Source organism: Anser cygnoides, chromosome 7, assembly GCF_040182565.1.
Source record: "Anser cygnoides isolate HZ-2024a breed goose chromosome 7, Taihu_goose_T2T_genome, whole genome shotgun sequence".
Classification (NCBI taxonomy): domain Eukaryota; kingdom Metazoa; phylum Chordata; class Aves; order Anseriformes; family Anatidae; genus Anser; species Anser cygnoides.
The window spans coordinates 18,464,261-18,482,787 of record NC_089879.1 but is presented as its reverse complement, the minus strand read 5'-3'; the positions used below and the strand labels follow the sequence as shown (position 1 = coordinate 18,482,787).

Here is an 18,527-nt window from a genome sequence, read left to right as displayed (position 1 = left end):
GGGATTCACCTGTGCTGTTGCAGCGGATGAGCTGAGGACTGTTATGTTGGAGCAGGGCAGCTGCAGAGGGAGCATGCTATGTGCTCCATAGCCTGCTGCATGCCTGCCTTGACCCCGCTGTGCCCTGGGAAAACCAGCCCCCAGGAGAGTGTTGTTCACAACATCTGCTCTTTTGATATTCCTCAGGGTCTTCAGAGAAACCACCATCCCTTTGCCAGCATGGAGCTGGCTGATGATGACCTCTTTTCGCTGTGGAGACTGGGATGCTGGAGCAAAAATGATGAGCTATTTCTCACTCTAGTCAACTTAATGTGGGAGAAAAGTTGTTAAAAAAAAAAAAAGTTTAGGCTTCTGTCTAGGAAGGAAGTGTTTAAGCCTTTCCTTCTGAAGATAGCACTGGTACCTTCAGTCTGGTAGGCTGCTGCTCCCTGCAATCCACTGGGCACTTTGCCTTAGGTTTCCTGAAGGGTCTAAGTCCAAAGGGCTGCTTGGAAATGCCCTTGAAACTAGATGCTTGTGCTACATCCAAATGGCTTTCTGACGGGAAGTGTTTAGCTTTTTGTGTGTGACAACAAACCATGAAAAGCAAGTAATTGTCTCATTTAGATAGACATTTTTATTAAGAAAATGTTAAGTGCATACACATTTACTGGAGAAATTACAACAATATAAAAGTGTTTATTTTCAAAATATTCTATGAAAGGAGTAATTTCAAAAGCATAATAAAACTCCTTCATAAAAGCTGCCTTACAGGAACACAAATACAAAAACCTTTTCACATTTTTTGGGAATTTGTTTTTGACTTAATAAAAATATAAAGTACAGTATTCACCACATTCTGACAACACTGAGCTGTTAAGGAGTGGAAGATGGGAGGTTCATGCAGCCCTTTCATCATGATAAATATTTTCTTCTCTCTGGCCACCAGTTTCATGTTTGCAGGCAAGACTTGTGTCAGTGGGAAGTTGGTTAAAAAAAATAAAATAGATTTTTAGGTAATAAGTTCTCAGACACCCCTGATTACTATAAATCACATCACTCAAAACAAATTGTCAGAGAAAAGAAGGACCCTCTGCTTCTGACAAAGGGAAAATATCAACAAAAAACTTCTGTAGGAACTGCATTTTCAACAAAATGTGTATATTTTACTTGGAATATAGCCTTCATTACAAAAGACCAATGAACATTTGCTTAAACACCACATTAGTTAAAAACGCATCAAGAAGTGATCCTTCATCCTTCCTCAGGCAGAATTCAGATAAAATATTTATACATACAAGTGTAAAGCTAGTATAAATAATTACAAAAAAAAAAGGCACGGCAATAAATACCAACTATTCTTCTTTAAACAAACAAACAGACATAAAACAACCTTAGGATTTGACAGCTGCACTTTGAAATATACCACACGTGACACGACAGTTTCACATTTATGGAAGCTGCTTTTTCAGCACCAGTTCAGTGTTATCTCTTTTCCCTCCTTCCCTTCACGTGTGGTCCCTACATCACTCCCATCTCCCCATGCTTCCTTTCCCTGATTTGGTCTTTGGTCAACAGTTAGAAGCAGAAAGGAAAACCTAGTGCTCTCCCTGAGGGGGGCTCTGTTAGTGCAGCTTCTCGGCCTGCTGGGACTGTGGTGTGCTCAGGAGGAATAATAGGGTGTGATGCACAGGGCAGTGAGGAAGCTTGGTGCAGCCGAGTGATCGATGTTCCTTGTGTGCAGGGCACGGCTGCTCTTCCTGACACAACAGTTCTCTTGAAAATAATGCCAAGCAAAAGGCAAAGCTTCCCGCTCAGGGTTGGAGTTTGGATTAAAGCAAGAAAAAGCTTCTATCGGGTTCTCATGTAAGTCTTCAGTTACTCCTGGCCAGGTCTGTGCCATTCCTGCGTTCACCCTGCCTGAACTCACCCCTGTGGATCTGTGCTCCAGCTGAGGGAAGGGACACGGTGCTGGCCCCAGGAACAGCCCCATGCCCTGAGTGGTCTTAGCTACATGAGCAATGAATTGTCATCAGCCCAGCTCACAGAGTCTCAAGAAATGCCTGAGGACAGACAGCCCACAAGCACCCGGAAAACCACCACCTGGCTGTAAATGTTCCCTAGCATCGCAGGGGGTCCCTTCCTCCCCACTCAAGAGCAAATGCCCTTCCTTTAACACAGCCTGCCCCTGCAATGCCCACAGGTTTGCCCCTGGAAGAGGAGTTTGTTTGCTCAGGCTGCGGTGTGGGCTTGGCCTGTGCCCAGGGGCCTTTCCCTGCTGGCACTGACCTCGTTCCCTGTTAACTGGGACTGCAGCAGGGCACTGGCAAGGCTGTACAGCCACAGCCGGTCACTGGGCAGCTGGTGTGCCCCTTAGAAGCAAAGGATGTGGACACGTGAAGGACGCACCTTCCTGGGTGAGAAGGACGCGCTTCGTGTCTGTGTCAGAACCAAGATTCGCCCACTTTCCCCAAAGTCACTCCTGTTCTCCCCCTGGCAAAACACTAGCTGTTGCAGATGCGTGTGTAGGGACAGCAGGTGGACCCTAGGATATACAGCGCAGTCCAGGGAGGATACAAGAAACTCTAGTTTTCTCACAGAACTTCTGCCTTTACCTTGACAACAGAGGTTCTGACCCTACTCACATAGAAATCAACAGCCCGATTCTCACCAAGTACAGTGGTGCCAGACCTTCCAAAATGGAGACAAAAACATTTAAAGCACCAGCTTGGTGATGGTAACAATAGAAGGAATGTCAAAGTCACACGCACACATTTTAGGCACAGCAGTTGGTTTCTACTTCAAAGTAAATGAGGTGATGTGGTCCCAGCTGAAGCACTCTCTCTAACAGCACCCTTTTGCAGAGAGGAAAGTACTTACAAGATTTTTACCTGAATCCACATGGAAATAAGGTAGTCCCCGGCTAGCCAAAGTGCCTCTTTGGCATTAAAGATGCCTGCCACAGAAAGGAGCGCCTAATGAAACACCCCTTTCAGTGCTCCTGACACAGGCTGCAGGTAAGAGGGAAGATCCTGTTTGAAGCAACCCTCCAAAAAAACACACAACGTTACAACATTTTTTGTTTACAATACAGACACAGACACATACAAACACAAGTATTGTGCTGCACAGATGTGCTTCCCCCCAGATCTCTGTGTGCAGCACAACGTGGTTATCATAGTACTTTAGGTGTGTTTTGCCATATACTATATTGCAAAGGTACTTCCTCACACAGGTGGGAATCAGGAGAAAGACATTTCTGGCTGAGAGAGGGAACTGGTGCAAGAAGTGGTACTTGTCCCCAGGTGTTGCAAAGAAAATCCCAGAGGCTGTGCCATTCACCAGCAAGCAGAACCATGACCACCGGTGAACAGTGAGTGTTAGCCTTCATCTCCACACCCAAGAAGCACCCAAACTGGGCAGACACTCAGTGTCTTTCCTCTCTTGCCCCAGTTACCTCTTTTCTCCAAAGACATGGCAGACAACCTTTTTGAGATCTACACAGAGCAATCAAAAATGTTACTGCCCTCAGGCAGGTGTGACTGTTCAGTATCTGAGGCTGCTGGTGAAGGGTCACATGAATGCTCCTCCATCTACTTCAGCACAAGGCCAGCCGATCTGAAATCACCTTCTGTGGACGGGTGGGAACAGACACCTGGTGCATGGCAGCATCTTTGACTCCTCCAGCAATTTGCAATATGATCTAGCTGTTAGATCTTTAATAACCCATTCCTTTTTGTGCTAAAATTTGTCATCGGAAACACAGGAACATAGGAAATGCCAAGTGACATCAGATCAGTGTTGTGGCTCCTAACATGCTCAGCTACTACAAACCGAGTACTAGCACCGTGCAGCACCAGATGTGCATTGCCCCAGCTGCTCGTAGTTGCCACCGAGGTCTCCATTCTTCAGAGAATGGCTTAGCCCTGCAGCCCTGAATTCAATCCCTCAGCCAAAATACCTATAATCACCACCCGTAATAGTGCTGTCCACTTTCATTGCTATCTGATGCTTTTTAGCCTTCCTATGTTCTTGGCCTCAATGACTTTTGGGGGAAAGGAACTCTTCCACTACTTACACAACAACATTGCACTGTACAGTTCATGTCCTTCTAGGTTTAAATCTCCAGGAGACTTGCATGAACCAAAAGAAAGTTAAATAAAGCAGAACCTCTACATAGCAAAGGAAATAAAATATTATATAATAACATAGGGTTAGTTTAAATTCATATTTGCCCTCAGTGCTAGGTAATCAACCAGCTGTATAAAAACATATTTTTCTCAAAATCAAATACATCTTACTATATAAAAATAGCACTGTGAAAGCAAGCCAATTTGTGAAAAAAAAATAAAAACACCTTTGGAAATGCATGAAGCGTTGCTTTTGTGCTGCATGATAACAGTGAAATGTATTCATTCCCTAATACTGGTTATCTGTTCTCTGGGTCCTACAGTAAGAAATCCTGTAGACGGCTTACAACGCTTGCCTCTTACATCTTGAACCTCCTGTTGATGAAGAACAGAGTGAAACACTATTAAGGTCTATTTCAGTTGCAAAAGCTTTGATATCAGGCCTAGTCAAACAGCAAATTTGCATCTGGACTAACCCAAAGGCATTTCTTTTGCAGTCCCTCCAACCAGTATGCACCAAATGGTTTGGGGAAAGTTCTCCACAAGGAGCTGCTGGGGCCCAGAAGGGCAAACCCAGCCACGGGAGTTATTTTGGGCAGGTTGTGCTCGTCACAGTTAGTAAGGTGTTCAGAGCTAATATAGGAGGAAGGCTGGCTAGGAAGCTTATTCTGGACTTGAAAGCCAGAGCAGAGAATTATTGGTGGGCAAAGAGACTTAGCAAAAAAACAAACAAACAAACAAACAACAACAAAAAAAACAGCAGGAAAAGGAGGGATTAATCATCCATGAGAGGCCCCAGTAACAGAGCGAGTGGCACTGGGAGTGCCTCCTCTCCTTCCCCACCCCACAGCTCTGCTGGAGAACCTGGACTGCATCCCTTGTGCTCCACAGGGGTCTGCAAAGGTGCCAGGTGTCTGTATAGATGGAGGATCACAGAGGACAGCCCACACTCTGCTCCTGTTCATCTCCCATGATGGGGAGGGTGGAGAGCGGAGGCCTCAGACCAGTGTGAGCATGGTACCCAGGAAGAGTGGCGGGCTAGTGTTTTGTGGGCGTGGATGTGGATGGGGTTCACTCAGAACAAGGAGCCAGGCTGTGCTGGTGGCCTCCAGCTTTTTGCCCAAAGTGACCCCTATTCCTGCTCCAACTGATCGACCTTTTACCATCTAGATGGTAATTACTAAGGCTGAGCTACAAGTGTCAGAGGGTAAACACCAGATATTCAAAAACCCTGATGCCCCAGCATGTCTTGCCTAGCCTACAGGATCCGCACAAAGATCCCTTTCAATGCCTGCTGGTCAAGTAAGACTGTGTGACCACAGCCAGCGCTGGTTGTGGCTACTCTTGGTGAAGGTAGCCTCAGAAAATTCATCCGGGCATAAAGAGGGTGACTAAACCATAAGTAAGATTTTCCTTTTGAAGATATCCTTTCCAGTATCCCACACTGGTAACCCTAACTCTTTTGGTGCAGAAAGGCAGGACACACCATCCTGATGGGACAAAACAACTTGGCACATCCAGAGAGTTGGTTTAGGTAACACCAATCTCTGAGATTTGTCTCAAATCTCCCATAGGAGAGGTTTTAACCCATCACTGATGCAACACTTCATGCTGTCACTGCCCAATGCTGCATTTGTCATTGAAAAACACTAGTGCCAAATTCACAGCTGTTATTTATAGTTTAACTCTGTCACTTTGGTAGTGGAGGAATAAGAACAGCTTAAAAGACAGAGGGCATCCCAACCTTTACCCTACTTTTGACTTTGGCTTTGCTTCAGGGCTCTTTTGCCCTCTTTGGGTATCAGTTCTCCCATCTGTAAAATGGGATGGCCAGGCTTTAGGCAGCATCTCTATAAAGGAGACTGCAAGAATGAGGCAGCTCTTGCCCAGAGACTGCTGACATTAGAAAGCATGGGGAAATTGCACAGATCCCTCTGGGAAGTTCGATATGGGTAAAATGCATTATCCCAAATGTTTATTCCCAGTCCCCTCCTTGCCCTGGTCTCCCTGAGGAGAAAATCAGGCATACAGATCAGACAGGAATCAACAAGTTCTATTCTACATATGACTGCAACCTAGTGAGAAACAGCCAGATATTTTGATGCATTCCTTGTATCCCTTAGAAAACCGAAATATGCAGTGCCATTAAAGCATGGCCACTTTGAGAACAAAATAACTTGGACAAACTCCCCCTTGGTGTAACAAAACTGACATCAACACAGCCACACTACAGCTTTACACCAGGGTTCAAAAATTCTGTCCCATTCACCCCCACCTCCGCTGTGGCTGAACTTTTCCCCTGCTCTAAGAGCTTTATCTATATAACACCCCTTTGCAGGGCGGGTAGAGTTGTTATCTTCAACAAACATGGGGAAAAATGGAGGCCTGGACAGACTAATGTATCTGCCCAGCATCATATAGGATGGTCTGTGGAAGAGCAGGGATGTGAACCTGGGGTATCCCAGCTCAGAAACTAATGCCTCCTACCATTCTTTCTCCCTGGAGACTTTAGTGGTGTTGCACGGGAAGGGCAGAGTGGGCCCCGTTTCTTCTGTTGCTTTTTTTTATGAGTGCGATGACGTGGTCTAAATTAAAAGAAAAATACAAAGAGACTGCCGTAAATTATCCATATACAAAGGCCTTATTCACATTTATTCTATGTCCCCTTCACATCTTGCTGGCAGGGTGAAAATGAAGATAACATCCCCCTTCACATGCTCTCTGCCTCAGAGGAACACTAAGCAAATAGAAGTGCCCTGGTGACAGGCCATTTGCAAGTCCTGGGGCCAGAAGTTTTTCCCCAAAACACTGACACCTCCCCAGATGCCTGCCACAACTTGTTATCCAGGAGCCTCTCTATCCACGTGGCACCCAATGAGGTACAACGAGATTGGAGGGGGCTGGATTTCTGGCTTCCCACCCACCATTCCCACCAATTCCCATAAGAGCCGGTTGTTTTTCTATGGGATTTATGGGCATTTGGTGCCTTAAAATGAAGCTGTGAAAGCGTTTGCCTACATTGTACCCCACTGTGCAGGGCAGCCACCCAGCACATGCTTGGTGGAGTACCAGGATGCTGTTGTTTTGGTGTCTTGCACTGCAGCCCTTATTTAGTAATGAGATTAGAAACAAGGAAGAGCTGCCACACCTGGGTTTACAAGTGCTATGGAGGAAGGCAGCAACAGGGCTTAGCTCTCATTATAACCAGCCCCTGGAAGTCAGGAGTTTCCTTTCCTTTCTCCCAAAGGGCTTGAAGGCAAAGCTTTTCCTATTTGACTTTGTCATTTTCTCCAGATCCATCAACTCTCTTGTCTGTGCCAGAAGTAACAACTGAGCTTAATGGACTTCAACATCTTGGGCTGAGGGGAAGTTCTGAGCTGGGACTATGTCAACGTGACAATGGACAAGCCAGGATCATTCTCTGATCTCTGCTTATTTTGGGCTCTGTTAACTCTACAAGGGCCTGATTTTGCAAATCCTTGCATAAAGGGAGAAGGAAAAGGCAGTCAAGGTGCGACTGTAAATGAGGACTGGGATTGCCTAGAAGTGGTAAAGGATTTGCTAGCTGATTCAAGAAAGGACTGATTTGCCCCTTGTCTATAAAATGGATGAGTGTTGAATGATGTTGGCCACAGCAGTTGCACGATGATTTTTAAAGCCAGTTAAGGAGTTTGGACTCCTGACAGCCTGAATGTATTTTACTGATGTCTCATAAGTACGTATATTACATGGAGATGTGATGAATATAAAGCAATAATAAAGGCTAAGCAGGATTAATGAGCAAAATAATTCCCTACTAAAAACCATCTTTACTTTCACAATCACCTGTATTAGACTACTATGCTCTATGACCTCTTGATTGCCTTTAGCTGCAAATTATAACACAGAAGATAATCTCAAATGGAAGCACTGGTATTGATTAAGATGTCTTGACAGTTTGGATTTTACTTAAGCAATTACAAGAGCCCTTTCTACAAAACGTATTGATTTTATTCCAGAAAAAATAAATTCCCATGTACAATTGGGTTTTCATAACATGAAACAATTAGCCATTTTATTGCTAGTGCATATAGGGTAATGTCACATTTCATACAATTTCAGTACAAGTGAAAAAATATAATATATGGCTGATTGAAACTGATAGCTACATTAACATTTATAGATCTATATAGATTTATTTTACAAGCTGTTAGTAGTTTAGAAGGATATCGGTGTTTTAAACTACCAACATTCATATGGCTCCAATTCAAATATATGAATTGCTTGATGCGCTATAAATATATTCCAAATACATTTTGTTGAAGAAGTCAAAGCTGTGCACTAAAATATATCAAAAACATGCCTCGTGAAAATGCTACAGACAGAGCCCTGACTGTCTATGGAGCATGAAAATGCCACTGATGCTAGCATTAATAGTTGGAAAATGAAAAAAATGCCATGATTACTGGGATTAGGTGATGGAGATGTATGCTGTCATCTTATTTAATAGAATTGGGACCAAATTCTTTTCTGTTAATCAATGTAAATCAGGATGAAATCCACAGAAGTAGCAGAGTCGCTTCTGGATGAAAGTTAGGTTAACCAAAAACCAGAAACTGGTTGGAGATCAGGTGCAGGCTCACTGGTTTCAGTAGAGCTGGCCCCAGATCTTCACCAGTGGAAGTGAGAGCAGAAGGTGCTCCAGCTGAGTTGTTCCCCTAAGGCTGGCAGGCAGGATGAGAGCTTATAATCACATTTAGCCAACCCTGCAAATTTCTTAAGTGCCTCCTAAGTTTCAAGTCTTATGAACAGCACCAAGGGCTTCACTGGGGCTGACAGCAAACAGAAACTTAGGCAGGGACTTGAGGATTTTCCAAGGATGGGGAAAAAAGTAGCCCAAGCCCCTGGAATAATCGGCACAGGCCACATCCTGCTCTTAGATTCATCTGTGCCCAAATCCAAAGCCATCCTGCCAGCATTAACGTGGATTACCTCTGCAGAGAATTTGCCCAAAGGATGAGAGGGCCAAGTGCTGGCAGCAAAGAAGGCACTGAGAATCGGATGAGATGGGGAGAGCTGGCAGGGCTGGAATCACAGTCAGTTTGGTAGCTGGCTTCCCTCCCTCCTCCTCCTCACTCTTGACCCCAGAAGGGCCAGGTAGAAGAATGTCTCTGCCTCTGGTACCATTTTTCCCCTTGGTTATTGTAAAACCACAGGGAAACAAAGACTTTTTCTTCCTTTACCCCTTGCTCGGAGGATGTGTTTTCACAGCAGACAGTGGAGGGCGTTCAGCTACCTGTATGGCCTCACATCTGCTCTGGGGCCATACCCTTCCCCACCTTTCTCCAAGGACGCATTGCGTTTGCGAACGACTTGATTCCAACCCTGCCTTTACCCTAACAGAGGCAGCGGGGACAAGGTTCAGCATGGTTACAGCAGGTTACTGAGGGATGGCAATGTGGTGGCAGTGGTGGGAGGGACTCTGAGTGCACAGGTGGGCTTGCTGGCCAAACTGCCGCTGCAGGACCAACCGCAGCCCGGGGCCCAGGGCCCGTTGCTTCTTCTCATCTTCCACTCCAGCAAAGCTGGAGCCCTCCCCTGCAACTCAGCACAGAAATGCTCTCTGTGCCGCTCTTGCTCACTGTAAAATTTGACTGATAGGCTGGGTCCTCCTCAGGATAGCCATGACCAGCCACTCGCAAGGGGAATAAAGTTGGAGGAAAAGAGTATGAATTCGCCAAGCATGGCTGGCTTTGTGGGAGAGCCTTACTCACGGCAGCACATCTTGCCTTGGCCGAGATTATTAGCACTCCACACTGGCCAGCAGAGGAACAATTTTAATTGCAAAGACGTGCTCAGCCTCATCCGCCTGTGCAAGCAGACCCCCCAGTGTAACATGGAGAAGGGGCTCCAAAGAAATTGGAACAATATAGATTCTGAAGTAATTGTAGTTTTGCTTGGGGAAGAGGAAGCATTTTCCTTGGGAGAACGGCTCTTTTTAAAAAAGGATGAGTTGGGGACCTCAGCACAGAATCTTTAGGATGGATTTTGCCTCAAATCCTGGCAAAACTCTTAGTTTAACATTTAAGATATATTAGAAGCTGTTGTTTTAATACAGACTAGGTCAACTCCAAACCCATCTTCAAAACAATATCTGATTCCACGAGTACTTTGTCCACATGGTTAAAGCCAGCCCTTAATGTTCTACCCTTGAATAACTCAGGATGTGTTAGCTGTTAAGTCCATTTGTCTCTTGCCTTACTTGTTTAAAGCTTTCTCCAGATATTCCTGGATCCACTTTAGCTTGGGATCAATGCACACTTGCTTGCTGTTGCTCTTGAGCCTTGCACTGCCAAAGGAGAAAAGTCAGGGTGAGTCTCATGTGTGGCACCCCCCAGCCCACACCCCCCGCCCCCACCTTATTCTGCACACAGGTTTGCAACCCTATCACACATAGTAGAGCTGTGTCCAACTTCCCTGTGTGTCAGTGCTGCTCTCAGATGACTCATGAAGACGCTGGGATACCCCTGCCACCCTCGAGGCACCTAATATAAACACAGCTTGGAGTTCTGGTAGGGTTTGTCCCCCCAAGTGCTGATTCCTGTGCTAGGATGCACGTTGGGGGGAAGAGATGCAGAACTTGAATCTAAGTTTTCCAGTTCCTATCTGGGCTGCTACATGTTCAGTGCTGGGAACAGCTAAATTTCATTTGAAAAGAATAGTGTGGTAAATATAGGTCATTTCTGCAAGGAGTTAATTAAGAACATCTTTCAGATTCAACCACAAACTGAATGTTTGCATGTTTTGAAGATGGACACCAAACCATATCTCCTGAATGTCCTGAAAGCGTCTGGTCACTCCTTCACTTTTTGTTTTACTCTATACTGAGCTAGCAGGCTGCATGCAGGAAGATGATTGTGTTCCACCATAGTGCCAGAGGCAAATTTTCCCTCGTATATTCAATCAGCACTGGAAAAAAAAAGGAGAAATTTCTTGAGGGGCTTCTCCTGCATGTTTGAGCTGCTCCTTCCATGCTACACCTAAGCAAATTTAAATCTGCTAAGAAGTCGCAGAAAAGGGGACAAGTGTCTGAAGCAAATTCCCTGTGATGACCTGGGGTTTGGGTTACCTGCATTTTCATACAGTAGCAGTACAAACAGCTTGTCACCCATATCAGGAGGTCTGACCCTCCAGGGCCCTCAGGGCCTCTGAAGAGCGCGGTGATCCCTCGCTTTCCCCAGAGGGCCCTGCCTCTGCCCCAGCTGCTGAGAAGCCTCCCCTTAAACAGCCTTGCCACGTAAAAGTGCCAAGAACAGCAATTTCATGGAAATGCCCATAGGAGTAAGTTCAGTTCTTGCTTAAGCATTTTGTTGGATGGAGGCCAAAATGTTCCCAACTTCATAAAGCAAAGTCTGCAGAATATAAAAATGTGGAGTAAGAAGAGGTCAAAAAGGCTCCTTGGTCTGAAGTTATGCAACAACACAGTTGTAACATAAACACATTGAAGATCCAGTCCTGCAAACCCCGTGCCAATAAAGTGATGAATGGGCCTAATTCATATTTCCCTTACAGTAGTGCCAAGCTGGAGAATTTCCAGTGAAGTGATACCAACAGTGAGAATGGATTTGCTGATCTTAGCAGTGCTGGGGAAGTACTAAGCTGGCCGTACGGAGTACAAAACCAAAAGCACACGTCACCACCCTCCTGCCACAGGAGATGGAACTCCCCTCATCAAGGATTAAGAAACTGAGTTTCTGGACATTTATTTCCAAGTTTGGCAGCCTCTGATCCTTGCATGGCCGTGACAGAGACCTAGGCATGTGTAAGGAGCATTTGTCTGAATGGGTTTTGGTGTATTCTTTAGGATGCAATTAAATGCATGCTAAAAATGCCTATTTCCTTGTGTTGAAAAGCAGGGAAATTGGGGTGGGCTTCGTCGAAGCAGACGTCCACAAAGGAGAGTTCTGGATTTGGGGAGATTACTCCCGGTGGAACTGAAGACAAAGGCCTGCTCTTAGGCTTTTTGTTCAGGTACAATTCCCCTCAAATATAAAGGGAAATGTACTTGATTGAAAAAGCCTGAGCTCTTTCCTTAAAAATCTGTATGAATTCAGTGACATTCTCTACTCTTGCAAACAGCTTTTAAGTCACTCACACTTTCACTGTGCAACATGTATCTAATGAATTCAGAGTGTGGTTGAGCTGAGAAACCATTTCAAGCATCAAAATGATAAATTAGTTTTGATTCCATTTCAACTCCTCTTTTAGCGAAGCTCAAAATTTCAGGAGCATTTGGAGGGAAGTTTTCGGTTTAAGTACCTTACATTTTTAAGTAACAGAAAGATGGTGACCTGTAGGTTCATGTGGTTTGTGTGCTACTGGATCCTGTTCCAAACAGACACACTTGGATCAGGAATGGGGCAAGAACATGTGCTGTGTTTCTGTATTTCGTGCTCTTAACCATTCTCTAATGACTATGATCCCACGTTAATTAAGAGAAAAACTATATACTGTATCCAATATTAAGTGCCTGCTGTTTTCTTGAATCTACTCCAGAAAATTCCAGGTCTTCTACAAAGCCTTAGCATTGGGACCCTCATGACACCGACTGACAGTCCCAGAACACAAATCCATACACTATTTGCCTTTTGGATGCTTGCCTCCAAAATTGTTTATAGGTAGAGATCAGAGTTAGTCACAGCTGGTTTTGCCATTTTTCTTAAAGGAAATTATTTCTCAGCTGGGTTTTACATTTTTTCTCACTGTCCTCCACCAAGTCCTAAGGCAGAACCACACATGTGAAAATGTAGAAGATCTACACAGAGTGGTTTAAAAAAAAATAAATCATATGAATAAAAAACTGTTCACAAATTGATGCACACCCTTAAATACATCTGTATATTCCTGAGAAATATCATGAAACCACGTCAGTTTTCTTAATGCAGAAATGTTTTGGATGACAAAGAACAGATTTTTACAGCCTTTAAGTTACAACTGGAAGAGCTCAATGTGGATCCACACAGAACCAGTGCTGAGAGCACTGCAGTGTAGCCACTGATAAACCCAGTGCAGTCACTGAGACGCCCTTACAGAGGTCAATAGAAGTTGATGGCAGTAATGTTTCCTTGCAATGAAAAGATGAATGCTGATTTGAAGGAGGGAGTCACCCATGAAAAAATGAACCCGAAAGACCCCCTTAAAATCACACACAGAAAAAAAAAAAAAAAAAAACATCAACCCCAATTTTCCTGAAAATTGGTGTTTCTTTTTAGCAAAAAGGGAGAGGTGATTTTCCATTGGTTATGCACCTTTTCTCTCCTGCTGTGATCTGTGATTTGCTGGAGTCAGACACTGCCTTCTAAGTGTGACCAGACTCAGACCACTGTAAAGTTTTTTTTTTTCTTAAGGCGTGAAGCTCTACATATAAGGGACTGCCTGCCTGATGTTCCTGCTCACGTACCTGCGGGAGAAACATGGGATCACAGGGAGCTCAGAGGTGGAACACCACTGGAAACATCCAGAGCTGGGCTCCGGGGGTGGGCGGGGGGTAAAGCAGGGTACGGGGTAAAGAGGTGAGCTGGGAATCATGGCATGAGACACAGACCTAACTGCAGCAAGGGGAAGGGCTGACCAGCAAATGGAGCAGAAACCTGCTCTGTGATTCTCCCTTTTGACCCCCGAGATTTGCACCCAACTGGAAAGAATGAGAGACTTACACAATCTGAAGTGAGCAGTTAGGGGTGGAGAGGATTTTGAGGTGCTTAATGTTGGCTCTTGCCACGTTGCTCTCGTAGAATCGACAGGGACATCGGTAAGTCAGGCTGACGGGTTTCTCTGTGGGACACAGGGAGAGAAAGGACATGTTACTGCCTCCTGCTCCGGGTCAGCAGCAGATACACAGACCAGGCACGACGAAGTCCTCTCTTGCTTCCCAAATATGCAGGTGGAAAGAAAAAAAAAAAAAAAGCAATAGAAAAGCTGTATCTTTGGAAGAGCATTTGTCCACAGCTCACAGCTCAATTCTTTCACCCCACTACCCAGCCTTTTAATCCCGGTGCGTGGGATTTTGGAAGACAAAAGAAGAGGGAGAGAAAATGGAGACAAGAAAAGAAGAAGAGATTAGAATAAGGAGCCCCTCCATTGTGCGGGGATGCTCCTGGTAATTAGACAAGATAAAGGCCAAAAGAGGGGGCACTTGTCCTCTGTGTTGTTCTTGCCAAATGATTTTGACCCGAGGCCAAATTAGAAGGTAGCCAGAAGAAAGCGATGAATTCCAAAGAGATCAGATCAAAACGGCTCGGCTCAGGTGCAGGCTTTCAGGGGGGACTTACTGGCTACAGAAAAGCCCCGAGTCTTTCGGCCTTTCCCAGGGCCCGGCGGCTGACCTTTCCCCGCTGCAGCCAACCCTTACTTTCAGAGATGCTCGCACAAGGAGGTGCGAGCGGGAGATGTGAAATCACAGTGGTTTTGCAGGAGAGATCTGGGGTCTTTTGAACTTCCTCCAGCCCATGGCAAAGTAACGGCAACTCGAGAAGACAGCTATCAGGCGGTGTGTTCCCCAGGCACTCATCAGGGACCACCGGGCTGGAGGAGAGTCTCATCACCAGCGTCACGAGGGGCAGAATTAAATTTATCCCCTGGGTTAAAAGTCAGCAATATATATGCATGCAGAACTGAGGAAAGCTGCCTGGCTTTCACCACAGCATCCGATGCAGCCCTGCTAGATGATTTCTCCATGGAAGGACTTAATTACTGGCAACCAAGCGCACGTAAATGAAGTCCTTGCTCTGTGTGGAAGCTTCGAAGCCCCAGGCACAATGCAACACAAACACAGCACCTTTGCCTGGAAGTCTAGAAGGACCTGCCTAAGATTTTAAATGGTATCTCACTGGAGCAGTTTTCAGACTCCAGGAAGAACTGAATTCATAGTGAAGGTCCTAAGCCACAAGGTCTGGCTCACGGTGTCGATGGTCAGATCTGTATCTGACAGACTTTAGATCCCACACAGCAATCTGCCACCCTGTGTATGTAGCCACACGGGAGCACTCGCAGCATCTAAGCCCTGCTCCCTTAAAGGCAGACGAAGAGCTAAAGAGCAGGGAAAGGGCTGGAATCCCTAAGCTCTCTTCTAGGAAGGTGAGAAATGACACAGCTTTTCAAAGTGCAGCTGATCTGCACATATTGCATATTTACAAACACCTGTCCCTAGCACACATAACCACAGACAGCCTGGTGATGTTACCCTGTCCTCGGGAAGGAAAATCCTTTTTTTTTTCTGAGCACTTCTAACGAGATGAGCCAGAGTCTGATCCCCCTGGCAGACAGGCAAACAGAGAAATTCATCAGTGGAGTTCTTCCAGATTCACACCTGAATCAGGACTAGAAGTTAACAAAATCGGAGATCATTTTCCACTAGCTTCATGGCAATCCATCAGTCCAAATAATTATATCATTTATGAGTGAATAAATGGGAGAAGGAGCTCCCGTCTGTCATGCGAAGGGAGCAGGAGGGCTGCGGGGTGAGCCCCCAAACACGCGCTATACAGACTAGTGCTAGTGAGGAAGGGAGGGAGAAGGGCACTGGGATTTCTCACTGCATATCTGTGCCTCATAGCTACACATCAGTGCATTTATATAGGAAAGGGAGGCTGAAACCGCATGCAGTCATATAGCAACTCTCCGCACATCTGCAGAGCAAGCACCTCTGCAGGCTCGTACTGACAAAGTGAGTTTAAGCTTTACCCTACACAATGTTCAGATCTGTGACTTGAGAATGCAATCCCATCTTCTCTGAGACCGTGAGAGGGACTTTCGATCCCACCCCACTCACTTGAAATCGGGAGAGAAAGCTTAACCATGACCAACATGTTTCTAAATCCCGAAGCTGTTTCCTGCCCAGAAAAAGGGCATCCAGCACTGCGAGGCAGAGGGCATGCCCAGCATTCGGTGTGCTGTCACCCCAATGCAAGGCGCAGTGACAACTCCCATGCCAGCACAAGAATCCCTTTGGCATTTCTGTGCTCCTTGCTCGCTGACCAACTAGAGACATGGAGCGGCAGGGACGGCAGCAGGGGCATCGGGGCAGCTCTCAGCACCATTCCCAGGAAACCGACATCCCCTGCCCCTGCCCCGCCAGTGCTCCGGCTCTCGGAGCATGGCTGTGGCTCACTCTGCTCCCAGCAAGCCTCCTGCCAGGGAAACCCAGCGCACACAGCGCTCCCCGACACGGGAACCCCTACAGCAAGAAGCAGACGGGACACTGCTGGTCCTGCCCCGTGGCTGACAAGCGTATCTTTCTTTATCACATTTCAGAATTTGAAACAAATTGTTCCACACGTAGTAAAGCTGATTAAGCCAGTAACTCCATGGGCTGGCACTGCAGGAGTGGATGCTCTGTGGGTTCCCCGATGTCCAATAAACACTGAACACAAGCTGAGGCTACTCTCTCCTATGGTCTGTTAATTGTACCGTTACATGAAAACACCAGCTTAGCTTTCATGAAACTGATTGTGCATAAAGCTTTTGAGAACTTTATCTGTCTAGCACATTCGGTTGAAATGGGTGAAACAAGAGCTAGATGCTATTCAGACACCTCTCTGTCACTCCTGCAGCCGCACGTCCTTAGACAAAAGAAAGCAACTTTTTTGCTCTTGACTAGCAGGACTTATGTTTTTAATAGTTTGACTGTTTTCTGACCCAGAGCTGAGTTTTGCTGGCTCTGAACACCCACCTCTGCTGACAAATTCTCTCTAACCCAATGTGCTCACTGAAATCTCCCCCGCAGGGTGGACGCTTATCAAGGCTGGCCGGTCAGAGCAAGCGAGGGAAGCTCTGACCAGGCAAGCAGGCTGGGCACAAACAGACGAACCACTTGAAACAACGCAAGCATCATTTTACTCCTGTTCATCCAAAGCTACATCTGGTGGTATCAGGAGAGGGCTGACAACTTTTTAAGACTAGAACAGCTCCAGCTCCCTGGGGGATAAGACCATGATAGGTAAAACCAGCTTTACCAGAACGGCTGAGAAGAACTTGGAGCTCACCTGCCCTCCAGGACAAGACAGCCCCGCAACCCTCATCTGGATCAGGGTTGAGAGCACTACTTGACGTGCAAAGAAACAGGCAAAAAGCTGTTAGCACCGCAGTCCTGTGGTGTCAGTCCCCTTACACCAGTTTTTCCCCGACAGCTCTAAGCCGTTCCTCGCCCGAGCAGCCGGGCCCCCCACGCTCGCCCTGCCGTGAAGACACCGCAGCGGTGCGCCCCGGCCACACGGCCTGCCTCCGCCTTCGGCACCGAGCTATTGGGATCATCGGGAGCAATTAACTCGCTCCGGCTAAACAAAGGGGCACCGGGAGGGGACCCTTCCCCGCCCCGGGGGGGGGAACACCCAAGTTTCGGTCCCCAGAACGGACCAACGCGACAGGAGCGGCGGCTGCTGGGGATGCTCAGTGCCGATACGGGGTGCTTCCGAGGGGGGGGACAAAACGTGGCACACCTGTGCCAGCGGAGGACCGGGGCTCCCGGCGCCCAGAGACCCCCGGAGGCTGCGGGCAGGGGTCCCGCGGCTCCCCGACCCCTGGTCCGGGGACCCTGCGGGGACAGGCGGCCGCGGTGGCAGCGCCCCGTGGCGCTCGTCGGCGGGCAGCCCGTATTGCCCCGGGGCAGTTCGGGGTCCCCTTTTTGCTCCCCGTTCTCGGAGCCCCCCGAAACCTCGCCGCGGGGCTGCGGGAGCGAGCGGGGGATGCCCGCCGAGCGCCCGCTGCTGCTCAGCGCTGCCCCGATCGAGGGAACGGGGACAGAAGAGGCACGGGACCGGCCGCCTGGTTCTCATTTCTTGCAACTTTTTTTTCTCTCTTTAGTGGAAATCAAGGCGCACAATTTTGCAGCCCAAACGCCTCCCTGCGGAGCGAGCGCTGTCGGAGGCTCCCAGCTCCAGCAACCCCCCGCATCCCCTCGTCCTCCTGCCGGGGCTTTCCGGCGGGCAGGATGGGTCCCGGCGGCATCCCACTTACCCTCCGAGAGGGAGACGAGGGCCAGGGCGAAGGCGAGCAGGGCGAGGGCGCGGAGCTCCATGCTGGGCGCTGTGCTGCTCGTCCCGGCGGCGGCCGCGCTCTGAGCGAGTCCCCTCCTCCCCTGCCTCTATAGAGGGGCCGGGGGAGGGGAGCAGGGGGAGTAGCCAGCCTATGATTTATTGCCCGTGGCATGTTATTACATCCTTCCTCTGTTAAAAAATGCTTGGAAAGGGACCAAAAAAAGAGCGAGGGCTTTCTCGCTCCGCCAGCACCGCGGTCTCCCCCCTCCCCGGGCAGCAAAGAGCCTTCCCCGCTCCCCCCCCCCACCCCATCCCGGCCGACGGGGCTGGGATCTCGGGCACTGCAGGCAGCCCGGGCCGGGGCAGGGAGCTGCTGCTCCAAGCCCCCAGCCTCGGCCGGCTCCGG

The 18,527-nt window shown here is 47.6% G+C and overlaps 1 protein-coding gene across 2 annotated transcripts; it reads right to left on the bottom strand.

The window, feature by feature from the left end:
• Positions 1-593: 593 nt before the first annotated feature.
• CXCL12 (C-X-C motif chemokine ligand 12) lies at positions 594-18,262 on the bottom strand. 2 transcript variants are annotated; one of them, XM_048069278.2, is made up of 5 exons: positions 18,102-18,262; positions 13,805-13,922; positions 10,351-10,437; positions 6,597-6,694; positions 594-4,484 (listed from the first exon to the last, which is right to left on the bottom strand). In XM_048069278.2, exons 1-5 carry the CDS (start codon positions 18,160-18,162, stop codon positions 4,453-4,455), a joined length of 396 nt encoding a protein of 131 aa, XP_047925235.1. In that variant the 5' UTR covers positions 18,163-18,262; the 3' UTR covers positions 594-4,452. The 2 variants fall into 2 exon arrangements, with proteins under 2 accessions (XP_047925235.1, XP_047925236.1); XM_048069279.2 differs by lacking the exon at positions 6,597-6,694.
• Between the last annotated feature and the right edge of the window lie 265 nt (positions 18,263-18,527).